The sequence below is a fragment of the Trematomus bernacchii genome, unplaced genomic scaffold (genome assembly GCF_902827165.1).
Source record: "Trematomus bernacchii unplaced genomic scaffold, fTreBer1.1, whole genome shotgun sequence".
NCBI lineage: Eukaryota > Metazoa > Chordata > Actinopteri > Perciformes > Nototheniidae > Trematomus > Trematomus bernacchii.
This window is the reverse complement of record NW_022987839.1, coordinates 7,068,568-7,083,533: the sequence shown is the minus strand read 5'-3', so window position 1 is coordinate 7,083,533 and position 14,966 is coordinate 7,068,568. Positions and strand designations below refer to the sequence as shown.

The following is a 14,966-nucleotide window of genomic DNA, read 5'->3' as shown; positions in this document are numbered from 1 at the left end:
ATCTAAAAGTTGATGGCTAAATAAGAACGTTTGAGAAATTGTGCAAGGTAGTCCGAATAGTCGATTAATCGTTTCATTAATCGATTATCAAATTAGTCGTTGTTGCAGCCCTAGTACTACTGTCTATCAAATTGTAATGGTTGTATGTATTACTTCATGAATTTTACTTAACAGACTGTACGTGGTTTGTCATGCTTTGCTTTCTGTTATTTTGTTGCTTTTGTCGATTTTTGATGATGCATCTCAAGGGGTTTATCCTAATAAATACATTTCTATATATTATTATTATTATTCTCTCTGCTCTAACTCCCCCCTTTTTCCTCCCCCTTTGTCTCTCAGGGAGAATCTGGCCAGTGACATGTACCTCATCTCTCAGATGGACAGCGATCAATACGTGCCAATCGTGACGGTGGCGAACCTGGACCACGTGAAGAAGCTCAGCACCGACGTGGAGCTGATCGTGGACATTTTACGATGTGAGTCTAATGATCTGCCACTTTGTGATTTCACTCCTTATTCTAATCGTTGGAGTGAAGCAGGAGTTCAAGCAGGGATGTCCAAACTACGGCCATTTTGAATCGGCCCTCAGCTAATTCAAAAAGTAAAATGAAATATGGTCCAGAAATTAAACTTGTGCTTGTCTTATATTATATACTAAAATATATTACACAGTATTCATGTGTTAGTAAGCCCACTTTACAAATACAGTCAGTCAGTTAAAGTTGGAAACATTTTCTAACATATCTTAGTTGATCAGAAAAAAGCCCAATAATGTATTTAGAAAACAAGCTTGAAAAAGACCCTTTATATTTCCTCTGATCTGTTTTTTCTTAAAGCATATTCAAGTATCATTTACCTACATTTGATTGATTTTGCTGACTTCTAACTTAACTTATTTGGCAATATGCCTCACCTGAAGTGGCCCTCCCTATATGTTTCTGTACGTGGCCCTCGGTGAAAGAAGTTTGGACACCCCTGAGTTAAAGGATGTTTGTTTACCTGCTTATGAAACTGTCGAGACAATCGAACCGGGGTGATTTCCCAGGAGAGGATGTTAAAGTCTTACCTGCTTGTTCGATTTACGCACACACTCACACGCGCACACACACACACACATGCCCACACACACACGCACACACACACACACACATGCCCACACACACACTCACAAGCCCACGCACGTACACACACACTCGCACGCATGCACGTACACACTCACACGCACACACACACATGCACACGCACACACACAAGCCCACGCACACACACATGCACACACGCACGCACACACACGCACACACACACAAGCCCACGCACGTGTACACACACACACACACATGCCCACACACGCACACACACACACACACACAAGCGCACGCACGCACGTACACACACACACATGCCCACACACACGCCCACACATGCGCACACACACGCCCACACACCCACACACACATGCCCACACACGCGCCCACACACACGCCCACACGCGCCCACACGCGCCCACACATACACACACACACACACACATGCCCACACACACGCCCACACATGCACACACACACGCCCACACACACACACACCCACACACACATGCCCACACACATGCCCACACACGCGCCCACACACGTGCCCACACGCGCCCACACACACACACACACACACACACACACACACACACACACACACACACACACACACACACACACACACACACACTTTATAGATGCACTCTGATTTACTGCTCAGTGTCAAGATTTACTGTATGAACTCGAGATGAGATATTTCATTGAGCAGCTGTTAGGCCTCATGTATTAGTGCTTAATGTTTGACTTTTAGATTATTTTTAGATGTAGTTTATTGATCCCAAATTGGGAAAACATTTTGTTACAGCAACTCAATAGAAATGTACTTTATAAAAGGCGGAAGAGTCGGGATTTTAAGGGTAAAAGTCAGTAAATGTGTTGATGCTTTATTTTCCCATTTGCAGCGCTGCCATTGGTCCAAGTGGATGAGAAGGGGGAGAAGGTGCGGCCCAATCAGAACCGCTGCATCGTGATCCTCAGAGAAGTTCCTGAGAGCACTCCTATAGAGGTCAGAACTTTATTCATCGTGTTCAAATCATACTGTGGCAACAACAACAACAACATGTCCTTATTTAAAGATATTACTTCATTCATAAACACTTTTACCGACTGTCCTCAATACGAGCATTACTTCTCCACATTCAAATTAGTGCTTGGCGATAATTAAATATGATAATTGAACGTCTTTTTAAAAATGATTTTATGGTGGAATCACACATTAAGATATCTTGATACACGACACGTCAGCCAAATGAACTGTTCATTGTTATAAATTATTGTTTTCTGTCATCAGCAGCTCACATTTTAAACTTATCAAAAACATCTTAACTTCTTGTAAACCAGTCCAAAGGCTTCGGTGTTATGTGTTATTTATGGCCCGATAGCATTGTCAGAACTTTAAAATGTAATTCCTCCTTTCACCACACGGGGCCTTACACATGTGAGCCGATGGTATTTGTTTTTCCCTTTTTTCTGTGAAAGACGCTGTATTTTTATTTTGGGTATTTCATTTGTTTTGGGTTCATCCGTGTTGTAAAATCCACACGCACACACACATACACACACACATGCCCACACACACACACACACACACACACACACACACACACACATACACATACACATACATACATACACATACATACATACATACAGGCACACACATACTCACACACACATATCCTTATTTGTTTTGGGTCGATCCGTGGTAAAACCCGGACTTATTCACATTATCAAATCTGGCCGTCTTTTGGACCCCCCTGTTGTAAACAAATCACTGAGCATCACAGCGAAAATAAACTACATGCTGGGGTTACTTGACCTGTTATATGGATTTTTGGGTTGTGCATTTTTAGTTTTAGCACCAAATAAGTGTTTTGGTTTCAGAATCAGAATACCTTTATACGTCCTACATGGGGGACATTTATGGCGCATTTCCACTACAGCGCGGTTTAAGCGTGCCGCTTTTTTTGGTTGCGTTTCCACTAGGCGTAGTTCCGGCTAGCGGGTACTTTTTCACAGTTTTTCTGGCTCTCCAAAATCGAGGTTCTTTCCGGGCCAACAACCGGGCTGAGTGCTAAACTAGTGAGAGAAACGCTGGCAACTACAACAAGATGAACATATTACCGTGATTTAGTTTCTGAACAGATATGAGGAGCTGTGAGCTCTGAGTGCTAACGGCTGATGTTGTTTTTCTGTGGTTCGCATTGAAGATGACGTCACGGCTCCGCCTACACTGCGTTACTATAGTTACTACCCCAGTTCCTAGACTGTAATGGAAACGCAGCATAAAGTGAGCCTGGCCTACCAAGGCCTAACTATACCGTACTAAGCCGGACGAGGCCCTGCAGTGGAAATGCGCCATTACATAGTTATGGCAAAATAGAGACAACTATTAACACACTATTAGATAAACAGCATGCACATAATATCCAAATTAATATGAAAAAGTTATTCCAAGTTACAAGTAACATTCGTAATACATTTGTCCAGTTTACATATTGCATGTTGTTCAGTTTTGTGTTATATTTAACTAAATGCTGTACATGTTATACCTGTAATAAAGGGCCTTAAAACACCTGAGATTAAACTAATTGGATCGTCTGCTCTCACACAGAAAAAGGATTAATAGGATTTCGTATGTTGACTAAACGCCAGCTGATTTGGGTCAAACTGTATGACTCCGTTTTTTAATTGTTTAGCTCCAGGTTCTCAAAGTGAGTCGTTATGGAAATCACTTTAACCTCATCTCTTGTTCTGATCTCTAGGAGGTCGAGGCTCTTTTTAAAGGAGACAACTTACCCAAATTCATCAACTGTGAATTTGCCTACAACGACAACTGGTTCATCACCTTCGAATCGGAAGCAGACGCACAGCAGGTAAAATTATGTATTTAGTTATTCACTCTTCTGTTCACACACACACACACACACCCCCCCCCCATATCACCTGCGTTGTTAGTTTAGGAGCATGAGAAGAAGGTGACATTAATAGATTTTTTTAAAGAAATGTCTGTATTAAATTATGGCGGTGGTTAGCAACAGCCCATGGTTCAAATTAGTCTTTTTTTTTTATTGTTTCACAAGAAAAGAAATGACAGATAATGCAAATTGCAGTAGCTCAGTCTGTTTGGACTTGACTTGGGAACCAAAGAGTCGCCGGTTCAAGTCACGATTGTCTATGTTTTTATATAAAAAGAGTGAAAAACTGAATTTTCCCTTGGGGATTTATAAGGATTCTGCTTCTTATGCTTGTTGTTTTTCTTCTTCTCCATCTTCTTCTCCATCTTCTTCTCCGTCCTTTCCGTTTCTTTTTCTGCTTCTTCTTTTTCTTCTCGGTCTCCTTCTCCTATTATTCTTCAATCAAACTCTTTCCTAGCTAATGCAATTCACCATTTTTTCCAATATTGTTTGAGTGATTGTACATTCAGTAATATGATACTTAAAGATTATTCTAGCATTTAAGTTGTTTCTGTTTCTTGTGGCATTAATAATCTACTGGTTGCTCACATTGTGTTGTTCTCTTTCTCCTAATTAAGGCATATCAGTATCTCCGAGAGGAGGTGAAGACTTTCCAGGGGAAGCCTATTAAGGTGAGTTGTTTGTTGTTGCATAACAAATGATATTGTTGTTTTGTGCAATTAAGAAATACACAAACATAACAAATGATAAACAGTGCAGGAAGAGGCAGAAAACCCACTGGGCTTATTTAAAACCTCCACCTTTATACGCTTGACTCTGGTAAATGCATCTGTGAAAGGATTTTTTTAATTACATCCTTTTTTGTATTTATTAGATTGACTCCTCTTATGTATAACACTTAGAAGTTGCATGATGCACGTGCAGATGTGCAGAAGACTCAAATAAATGTAAAATACCTCCGTGTCATTGCAGTTAAACATGGGACCCAAGTTTCCTTTGTTAGGGTGTTACCCAAAAGAACAGAACATAAGGAAGAGAGAACAAATCTTTCTAAATTTAAGTCTGCTACTGGCAAAACGCATGATAGCACTTTCATGGAGAAATGTTAACAGTCCAAGTATCGGTAAATGGCTAAAATAACTGTCTGCATGTGTCTCATTAGAGAAAATAACCTATTCAATTAACCAGCCACACACGAAGGGCTTCTTAACATTTAGCAACCTATTAATGTGTCTAACCCACTTAACGGGAAGAAACTCAGCTAACTGACGATATGAACCATTTTTATCGAAACAAAACACAAGTCTAACGCCAAGCGTCTGAATTAGCACTAAGCGAAAGAGTGCTAACGCACTTGGCACATAACTCACGGTAGCGATCTTTTATACTTCATCGGATCTGCACAAACAAGATATCAGATGCAAGCTGAGAATCCACAGATTCCAATGGTATACGTCTCATCACTGTGCGACCAAAACTTAAGGCAGCGAAGGCAAACAACACACAACTTCACTTTACGGAGCCAAAACGGCAAATACGTCTTACCTTTGCTGTTTTCTGATCAAAAGTTGTGTTCAATGGCATTACAATGCATATAAACACTGCTGAAGGTTAATCCAATGTCTCTGTGTCACTTTGAAATGATTACTGATAATCCATCATAACATTTATGGCATTAAACTGAGATTTCATATAGAGTGTATGAGAGCGTAACCCAGCTTCCGGTTTTGGGCATGCTGGCTGCGCATCACTCATTCACCAATGGGTAATGTTTAGATGGATTTAGGAACTCCCCCTCGATTCTATTGGCTCTAACGGTTAAAAAGAGGTGTCAATCATCAAAATCGACCGACGGGTTCCAGAGATATGGAAAATGCACCCAAATGACCCCAGAAGTTTTTTTGCTAAATCTCTCTAAAAAGGTCAAATGTCACTTGTTTTGCATCAATCTTGATACAGGGTACTTATTATATGTTATAGTTTGGATTCCTAAAGCTTTTAGTCTACCATCCCATCATTCAAGGGTGGTTTTCACTATAAGTAATGTTTGTTTTTTTGGACGGACACTATAATTGACATTTTTTTTACTATGTTCAATCTGAATTTACTTTAAAATAAAAACATCTATATTGATTCTGACTTTTCTACATCCAACTCACAGGTTTATCATTGCTTTGAGAACAAAGATTATTAATTTACCCCTTTTAGAAGTGAAGTTATAGTCATTTGTTCTGGGCATGTCATTTTCGAGCCTGAGACCTGATAAACAGGCTCAGGGCTTAACAGGGTAAGGGAAAACAAGAACTATTTAAAAAAAGTATGGCCCTTTCCGTAACTATCTGGAACATGAGAGTTCTCTGGATCAGCAAATTGGAGATGATTGTATTTATGTGACTTGTAATGTACTTCATTTTGTTATGTCTTGTGGATGTTTGTGTACGGTCTTATATATTGTCTATCTGCTAAAACAGTAAAGACAAAAATTGTGTTAATTCCCTCGCCCTGTTTCTGTGTCTCTTCCCTCCAGGCGAGGATAAAGGCGAAGGCGATCGCTATCAACACTTTCATGCCAAAGAACGGTTACCGTCCGGTGGAGGTGAACCCGTACGCCCAGCAGCAACAACAACAACAACAACAACAGCAGCAGCAGCAGCAGCAGCAACAACAACAACAGCAGCAGCAGCAGCATCAGAGATACACGTCGTACTACATCCCCCCGGTGTACAGCCCCCAGCAGCAGTTCCCTCTCTACAGCCTCATCACGCCACAGGCATGGTCCGCCACGCACAGCTTCATCGACCCCACGCTGGTGAGAGAATGCTTTAAATAACCACAAACAATTATACTTTTTAATGGATGTTTTTTTTCATATTTTTAATTGCTATTGTGATGTTTTTTTAAATATTTTATAATACGTTTTTAGGATGATTTTTTAAAACAAACATACAGGGACTACAGGTGAAAAATAACCTTTTTTAACCTGCAATACATACATCAATGTTTATTAATGTGCATTTTCACTGTTAAATAAACAAAACGTACAGATGTTTATCTAACACTCAGGATTCATTGCATTTACGGAGGTGATATTTATTCAAACAGTTGAGTTAAAATGATCAACATTTTAGTCCTAAAACATTATCAGTGTTTTTTAATATTTTAAATTGAGGCTAACAAAGAGGGGTCAAAATATATTGCTAACATTTACATCGGATCACATCAGTCCAGTACTGAAGTCTTTACACTGGCTTCCTGTCTACCAAAGAATTGATTTTAAAGTACTATTGCTGGTTTTTAAAGCACTAAGGCCCCATTTACACGGGAACGCAAATGAACCGAATTCGATATCAAAAAAGTATTCCGTTCACACGGATACAGCTCAATAAACGTGTCCCTTCACACGAGACCGCTCGACCCGCTGGAGACGCCGTAGTACATATGCTGGGCCTGTAAGTGGCGCTGTACTTCCGCCACAAAATACACCAAAAGCAGCAAAGAAGACCCCGAGCATGGTTGCCATGGCTGCCCTTCTGTTTATTCTCCGCGGTGGATTTAGCAACATGTAGTTCATGTAGTTCTCCATGTCCACTTGTTGCTGATGGTTGTGGTAGAGGAGCTGGTAGAGGAGCTTTAGATTTTGCACTAACATCTGTAGCATGGTCAGTAGCAGGAGCTGATGGTCAGTAGCAGTAGCTGTAGCATGGTCAGTAGCTGTAGCATGGTCAGTAGCTGTAGCTGATGGTCAGTAGCTGTAGCTGATGGTCAGTAGCTGTAGCTGATGGTCAGTAGCAGTAGCTGTAGCATGGTCAGTAGCTGTAGCTGATGGTCAGTAGCAGGAGCTGTAGCATGGTCAGTAGCTGTAGCTGATGGTCAGTAGCTGTAGCTGATGGTCAGTAGCTGTAGCTGATGGTCAGTAGCTGTAGCTGATGGTCAGTAGCAGTAGCTGTAGCATGGTCAGTAGCTGTAGCATGGTCAGTAGCTGTAGCTGATGGTCAGTAGCTGTAGCTGATGGTCAGTAGCTGTAGCTGATGGTCAGTAGCTGTAGCTGATGGTCAGTAGCTGTAGCTGATGGTCAGTAGCTGTAGCTGATGGTCAGTAGCTGTAGCATGGTCAGTAGCTGTAGCTGATGGTCAGTAGCTGTAGCTGATGGTCAGTAGCTGTAGCTGATGGTCAGTAGCTGTAGCTGATGGTCAGTAGCTGTAGCATGGTCAGTAGCTGTAGCTGATGGTCAGTAGCTGTAGCATGGTCAGTAGCTGTAGCTGATGGTCAGTAGCTGTAGCTGATGGTCAGTAGCTGTAGCTGATGGTCAGTAGCTGTAGCTGATGGTCAGTAGCTGATGGTCAGTAGCTGTAGCATGGTCAGTAGCTGTAGCTGATGGTCAGTAGCTGTAGCTGATGGTCAGTAGCAGGAGCTGTAGCATGGTCAGTAGCAGGAGCTGATGGTCAGTAGCAGTAGCTGTAGCATGGTCAGTAGCTGTAGCTGATGGTCAGTAGCTGTAGCTGATGGTCAGTAGCTGTAGCATGGTCAGTAGCTGTAGCTGATGGTCAGTAGCTGTAGCATGGTCAGTAGCTGTAGCTGATGGTCAGTAGCTGTAGCTGATGGTCAGTAGCTGTAGCTGATGGTCAGTAGCTGTAGCTGATGGTCAGTAGCAGGAGCTGTAGCATGGTCAGTAGCAGGAGCTGTAGCATGGTCAGTAGCTGTAGCTGATGGTCAGTAGCTGTAGCTGATGGTCAGTAGCTGTAGCTGATGGTCAGTAGCAGGAGCTGTAGCATGGTCAGTAGCAGGAGCTGTAGCATGGTCAGTAGCTGTAGCTGATGGTCAGTAGCAGGAGCTGATGGTCAGTAGCAGTAGCTGTAGCATGGTCAGTAGCTGATGGTCAGTAGCTGTAGCATGGTCAGTAGCTGTAGCATGGTCAGTAGCTGTAGCTGATGGTCAGTAGCAGGAGCTGTAGCATGGTCAGTAGCAGGAGCTGTAGCATGGTCAGTAGCTGTAGCTGATGGTCAGTAGCAGGAGCTGTAGCATGGTCAGTAGCTGTAGCTGATGGTCAGTAGCAGGAGCTGTAGCATGGTCAGTAGCAGTAGCTACTGACCATGCTACAGCAGTGAGCAGCAGAGGTGGGGAGAGGCGGGGCTATGGCTTCATCGTTATCAGGAAATGATCGTATAGGACGTACACACGGAGCCGTTTGGCCCCCCAGAGCGTTCCGTCCGCAGATCTATCCACCTTGGGACCTGTTATCGTTTGAGGGTTCCGTTTCCGCGGTTCCGTTACGGCCGGCCTCGTGTGAACGAACGGGCTATACGAAAGAGAAAAGTAGCAGATTCAACCCGTTTCGTTCCCGTGTAAACAGCACCTAAATGGTTTACGACCAAATGATATTATCGATCTCCTGCAAAAATATGAACCATCCAGGAGTCTCAGGTCTTCTGGGACGGGTCTGCACTCTGCTACAAGAGTCAGAACTAAACATGGAGAAGCAGCGTTTAGTTTTTATGCCCCGACCATCTGGAACGAACTGCCCGAATCCTGCAGGTCTGCTGCAACTGAAAAACGTATCTTTTTGACGCTGCATTTGGACGAGTTGTTCAAATTCAAACTGCAGTATGGCTTTTTATCCATGCATTTTATACTTGTGTTGATTTGATTATCTTTGCTTTTTAAATGCCTGTTTTTAAATGCCTTTTTTATAATGTGCTTCCACTGTAAAGCACTTTGGGTTGCCGTGTGCTGAAAGGTGCTCTATAAATAAACTTGCCTTACATTTAATGTATTTAAATTAACATTTTACTTCGACTTAATAGGTCTATATAAACATATTGTTTATTTGTATATTTTTCTTCCTTTTTTAAGTTGAATCTATATTTTAATTTTAATTTTAGACGTAATCTAAATTGTACCAGTGACTTTTATTTTTTGTATTTTTTCATTTTAATTGTAATTTTCACTTCTTTTCATTTTCAACCTTGTGTTGTGTTTTCCAGGTTGCACCATTTCACAACAACCAGTTCATCAATGGATTCACCACATCACACGGTTTCAAACCCACGACGTCTCCTCTCACCGTCAGACACTATTCTCCCAGGAACAGGTTGGTACACTGATATCAAAAACATTAATAGGGGGGAGGACTACACATATTAAGTAGTATGGGGAGTATTGAAGGGGATATACAATAACAGAAGGGATGTTTCGTAACAGAGGCATAATGGACATAGTGAGGGACAGGTGTAATAACAGTCAATATTCAAATGTTTGTATAGACTTTTCACATATAACAAACACTCCAAAATACAGCAAACACAGAAACCCATACCAAATATGACTGTTTTAAATGAATATATGATAATTTGTCAAGACACCTGCCTCCCTCAGGAAATAAATAATAAAGTACGTCTTCTTGTTCTTCCCTCCCTCAGGAGTCACAGTAAACCTCACTTGAGGCCTTCCCTCCCGACGGCAGATCGCAGCGCCGGGCTTCTGGACAACCCAGGGTTATTTCCCAGCTTCCCCAGCGAGCGTCTGAACGGGGTCCGCAGCAGCCCCCCCGCCCGTCCCCCCCCCTCCACTCAGCCCAGGACCCGGGTGCCCTCCAGCAGCTCCTTCCCCCGCAGGGACACCGCCGGCACCGGCAGGGTGACGGAGCCCCCCACCCCTGAATACTCCCTGGGCATCGGGAGAGGAAGGTAGGATACAAAGCTAAAATACTACCTTTGAGGCATTTTAAAGGTCACCTATTGTGCAAAATCCACTTTTTCACGTCTTTTATACATAACTAGGTGTCCCTTCTTCTTCATGTCTCTTCTACATCAACATGTGTCCCCTCTTCTTCATGTCTCTTCTACATCACCATGTGTCCCCTCTTCTTCATGTCTCTTCTACATCAACATGTGTCCCCTCTTCTTCATGTCTCTTCTACATCAACATGTGTCCCCTCTTCTTCATGTCTCTTCTACATAAACATGTGTCCCCTCTTCTTCATGTCTCTTCATCAACATGTGTCCCCTCTTCTTCATGTCTCTTCTACATCAACATGTGTCCCCTCTGTGTAAAGAGATTCTGAAAGTTACTGTGTAATTATTACCATAAGGGACTTGTGATCAAATGTGAAAACCTTTTTTTGTCTCGGACCCAAAAAACATCTGTATTTCGATTTGTTTTATTAGGCTTAAAAACAATTCAATTCCTAAGTCAGTCAAAGAAAACGTTCAGACATAACGCACCAACGTAATCTGCTTAGCAACACCTTCCTGAGGCATTTACACATTATTTTATGGTGTGAATCGAAAATAAAGTCATGCTGGACATTGGAACAGTCCTTCGGCGGCACTCGATGACGTAGCATCCTTGAAATAGTGGCTCTGGAGCATCCTTCCTTTACATTGAGAAACACCCAATGTCTTCTTTTGTCAGTCTTCACTGTGCTGCAGATACGTTTACTTCTCACACTGTGCAGGGTGAAGGCAAGGCATTAGTCAGGCTGGATGTTTGTTTGTAAATTGAAGTGTTTTTTAAAGGAACAATGTTTTCTACTTCCAGGAAAAAGAGGGACGAAAAGTTTACAGTAAGTACCTTTTTCTTCATCTTTGATGTGAATCAAGCTTTTCTTTCTACGTCTAGACTAATGTTTCTCAAACTTTAGTAAAAAAACACTCGCGGACCACCTAACTCCACAAATATCGAAAAACACATCGTTTTTCTAGAACAGATTACAAATCGCCTGAAACTGGTACAAACAAGTGGCAACATGTGTGACGAAGGTGTTGCGCTGGGCTATATCATGCAATCGAAAGTGAAACTTAAGCTCGCTCCATTGCGGAGATATTCCCGCGAGAGTGCGGAAAACTTAAACAGGGTTCTTACGGTCATTAAAAACCTGGAAAAGTCATGGAAATTCAAAATGCTAATGCCAGGCCCTGGAAAAGTTATGGAAAACAATATTTTTCCCAAAGTTTTGGAAAAGTCATGGAAATGTAACTAAAGTTGCATCAAATATAATATATATTTGATCTAATCGCCGAAATAGTAATACTATAATGATAATAAATACTGTAACGTAAAATGGCATTTAACTGACAAGGTGTTTTGCTGGTGAGAGATTTTAGTTGCCTTAGCGTGTAGGAGCTAGTAAGCCAACTATTGGATTTGTTTTAGACAGGCACAACATGTTTCATATGCAGACCTTATTTTCCTGTTCCATGTTCAAATAAACCATTTTCAGTGGTACCGCTGAGAAAGAGTAATTTTTTTTGGTCATGGAAAATTAGGTAAAAGTCATGGAGAAGTCATTGAAAATCATTGGTGAGAAAGTGTATGAACCCTGCTTAAATTAATTGATTTATTTCAAATGTGAAATTTTACCAATATACTCACGGACCACTAGGGGGCGCTCACGGGCCACACTTTGAGAAGCACTGGTCTAGACTAATGGAAAGAAAGCAGGATCAACTGCATCCTGTTCTGAAATCATGAGGGGAAAAAAATGTTAATTTAGTTTTTGGGAGAAGGGTAGATAATTTGTTTATATATAATTTGTAAGTCAATAATATTTTTGTTTATCAATTTGATACTGCTTATGTTTGTACAGTATCATCATTCTCTTGTTTCATTATTATTAATATTATGAATGTGTTATTGATTTACACGTTCGAAATAAATACAAATAAATAAAAAGCATAGTAGTTTAAATGATCAGAGTACCTTTATTAGGAAATGTACATTGTTACAGCAGAAAGGAGATAGATATCATGCCATTCAAATTTTAAATGTACATTTTAAGAAATGAGTAGCTATGAGTAGACAAGAGGAGAAGAGATGAGTTTTGAAAAGGGACTGGAATACTGTGAGGGTCTCAGAATAGCGGAGATCTTTGCATCAATATGTTCAAAACGTTTTTTTTCTAAATGTAAAAAAGAAATTATAAATAGTGAAAATGTAAATATAAAATATTTCTAATGTGAACCAAAATATAATACTAAATATTATACAAGTGATTTTTCTTAACAAAAATGGCATAAAAACACATATTATTCTAATACGGGTCCTTTTTGACCCACTTGTGGAAGAGTGTAGTCACTCGTGCATCTAAGGGTTAAACGTGTATTTACTGATTATTATTTTTTTAACATTTATCACATTACACAAACACAACCGAACATTCCCCAACATTAGACACATGGCAGATTACAAAATAATGCTAAAAAATAAATAAAATAGTGTGCAGTTACTAGAAATCAGTTAAAAGTTCATGAAATGTGTTGTTCTTATGATTATTTGTTGCCGTTGTGTAGAGAGTGACGCCCCAGTCGCCGCCTCCCCCCCCAAAACCTCCGTCTCCGAGTTTCGAGCTGGGTCTCTCCAGTTTCCCTCCTCTCCCCGGAGCCGCCGGGCAGCTGAAAACCACAGAAGAAGTGTTCGACAACCGGCTGGCCAGCAGCGTCGTTATCGGAAACGTTAAGGAGCGGGTAAGCACTGAAACTGAGGCTTTTATATATGACATTCTGTAGAGATACCCTCAATGTCACTGTTGTCTTCTGTGCTTCTCAGTACAGCACATATTGTGGCTTAAGTAAAGTAGAGTTTCTTACACTAATAAATACATCCTAAGGAGCGGGTAAGGACTGAAACTGAGGCTTTCCAATATATTACACGCTGTAGGGATTAACTCCAATATCCAGTTTCTGATAGTGTTACGTTATTATGAGAGTGCTCTCGTACTTTGATTCTGAAATTGTAAATATTTATATAAATATATGTGTGTGTGTGTGTCCGCATCTGTAGCCTGTTATTGTCTCATTATACCGCACTGTGAATGAATTCAAAGTAAATATATAAGTCGTCATGAACACATCAGTCCATCAGACAGAGGGCTGCTGTGCCTCCTGTCATCATTAATGGACGTCTCTTTAGAGAAATGAGAACTCCTCTCCTCTGAGCGGTCATTTTAAACGCCTGCTGCTTCCCCTCCTCTCTCCTCGGTTCCCCTCCTCGGCTCCTCCGCTCGCATCTCCTGTGGGCGGGTCTAAGACACGAGGATAGGAGTCGAGGAGGGGAGTCGAGGAGGGGAGTCGAGGAGGGGAATTAGATAAAGTGGAAAGGTCTACAGAGAGGAAATGCCGATAACTTCATCTTGCTTTATTTCACATTAACATCCTGTGTTGTTGTTGTTGTTGTTTTCTGCAGAATGTAAGTGCAGAGTCCAGTTCTGGATCAGTTCTGTCTCCAGCGGGTCCAAAAGAGCCTCTTCGCTCCTCGTCCTCTCCGAAGCCTTCGAGCTTCCAGCCGTCGCCGACCCCCCCGACCTCGACATTGACCCCGGCCTCGACCTTGACCGCCGCCACCGGGCCGCCGCTAAGCCCCGCCCCCCTCCCTCCCTGCAGCGTAAGAACACACAGCTCTGAATCTGAACTGTAGCGCAGGGTCTGTAAGTAGATCATTATTCACTGTTGTAGCTAGCAGGTGAGTTTATTTACTTAGTGGTTTAAACACGTCACATTTAAGTAGTGAGACATCCTCTGGCACTATTTTATTTGTTCTATGTCCTATATACAGAGATGGCAAAAGTACATGCATCCTTTACTCAAGTAGAAGTACAGATACTCTTGTTTAAAAATACTCTGGTAGAAGTACTGACTAAACTTCTATACTCAAGTAAAAGTAAAGAGGGCTTCGAAATGTACTTAGTAAAAAGTACCCATAACTACCATCTGCTCACTTAGTTATCGTACCGCACCATTTCCATCACCCTTCCTCTATAACTTACATTTACAGTAAGATACAAATAATAACAACAATTTAAATACAAGGAAAGGTTTATAAAACGTCAGATTTGACTGAAAACGTGTGGTTTTAATTAGGTGTTTATGATCATTGTAATCGTATGAGTCAGTCTGGCTGCTCGCATTGAGTTCCTGTTCATTTTCTCTGCCTTTTTTAAATGTCTCTTCTCCCTCATTTGCTTTTA

At 41.4% G+C, this 14,966-nt stretch overlaps 1 protein-coding gene across 2 annotated transcripts in view; it reads left to right on the top strand.

Moving 5' to 3' along the window:
* The window catches only part of larp4b (La ribonucleoprotein 4B), a 57,072-nt gene that overhangs the window by 34,224 nt on the left and 7,882 nt on the right, over positions 1 to 14,966 (top strand). For both annotated transcript variants that reach the window (XM_034152776.1, XM_034152774.1), the window contains exons 6-15: positions 340 to 476; positions 1,991 to 2,094; positions 3,854 to 3,964; positions 4,624 to 4,677; positions 6,534 to 6,815; positions 9,988 to 10,094; positions 10,423 to 10,689; positions 11,543 to 11,567; positions 13,294 to 13,467; positions 14,186 to 14,383. In XM_034152776.1, coding sequence (XP_034008667.1) covers positions 340 to 476; positions 1,991 to 2,094; positions 3,854 to 3,964; positions 4,624 to 4,677; positions 6,534 to 6,815; positions 9,988 to 10,094; positions 10,423 to 10,689; positions 11,543 to 11,567; positions 13,294 to 13,467; positions 14,186 to 14,383 — 1,459 coding nt within the window. The remainder of the gene's footprint in view (positions 1 to 339; positions 477 to 1,990; positions 2,095 to 3,853; positions 3,965 to 4,623; positions 4,678 to 6,533; positions 6,816 to 9,987; positions 10,095 to 10,422; positions 10,690 to 11,542; positions 11,568 to 13,293; positions 13,468 to 14,185; positions 14,384 to 14,966) is intronic.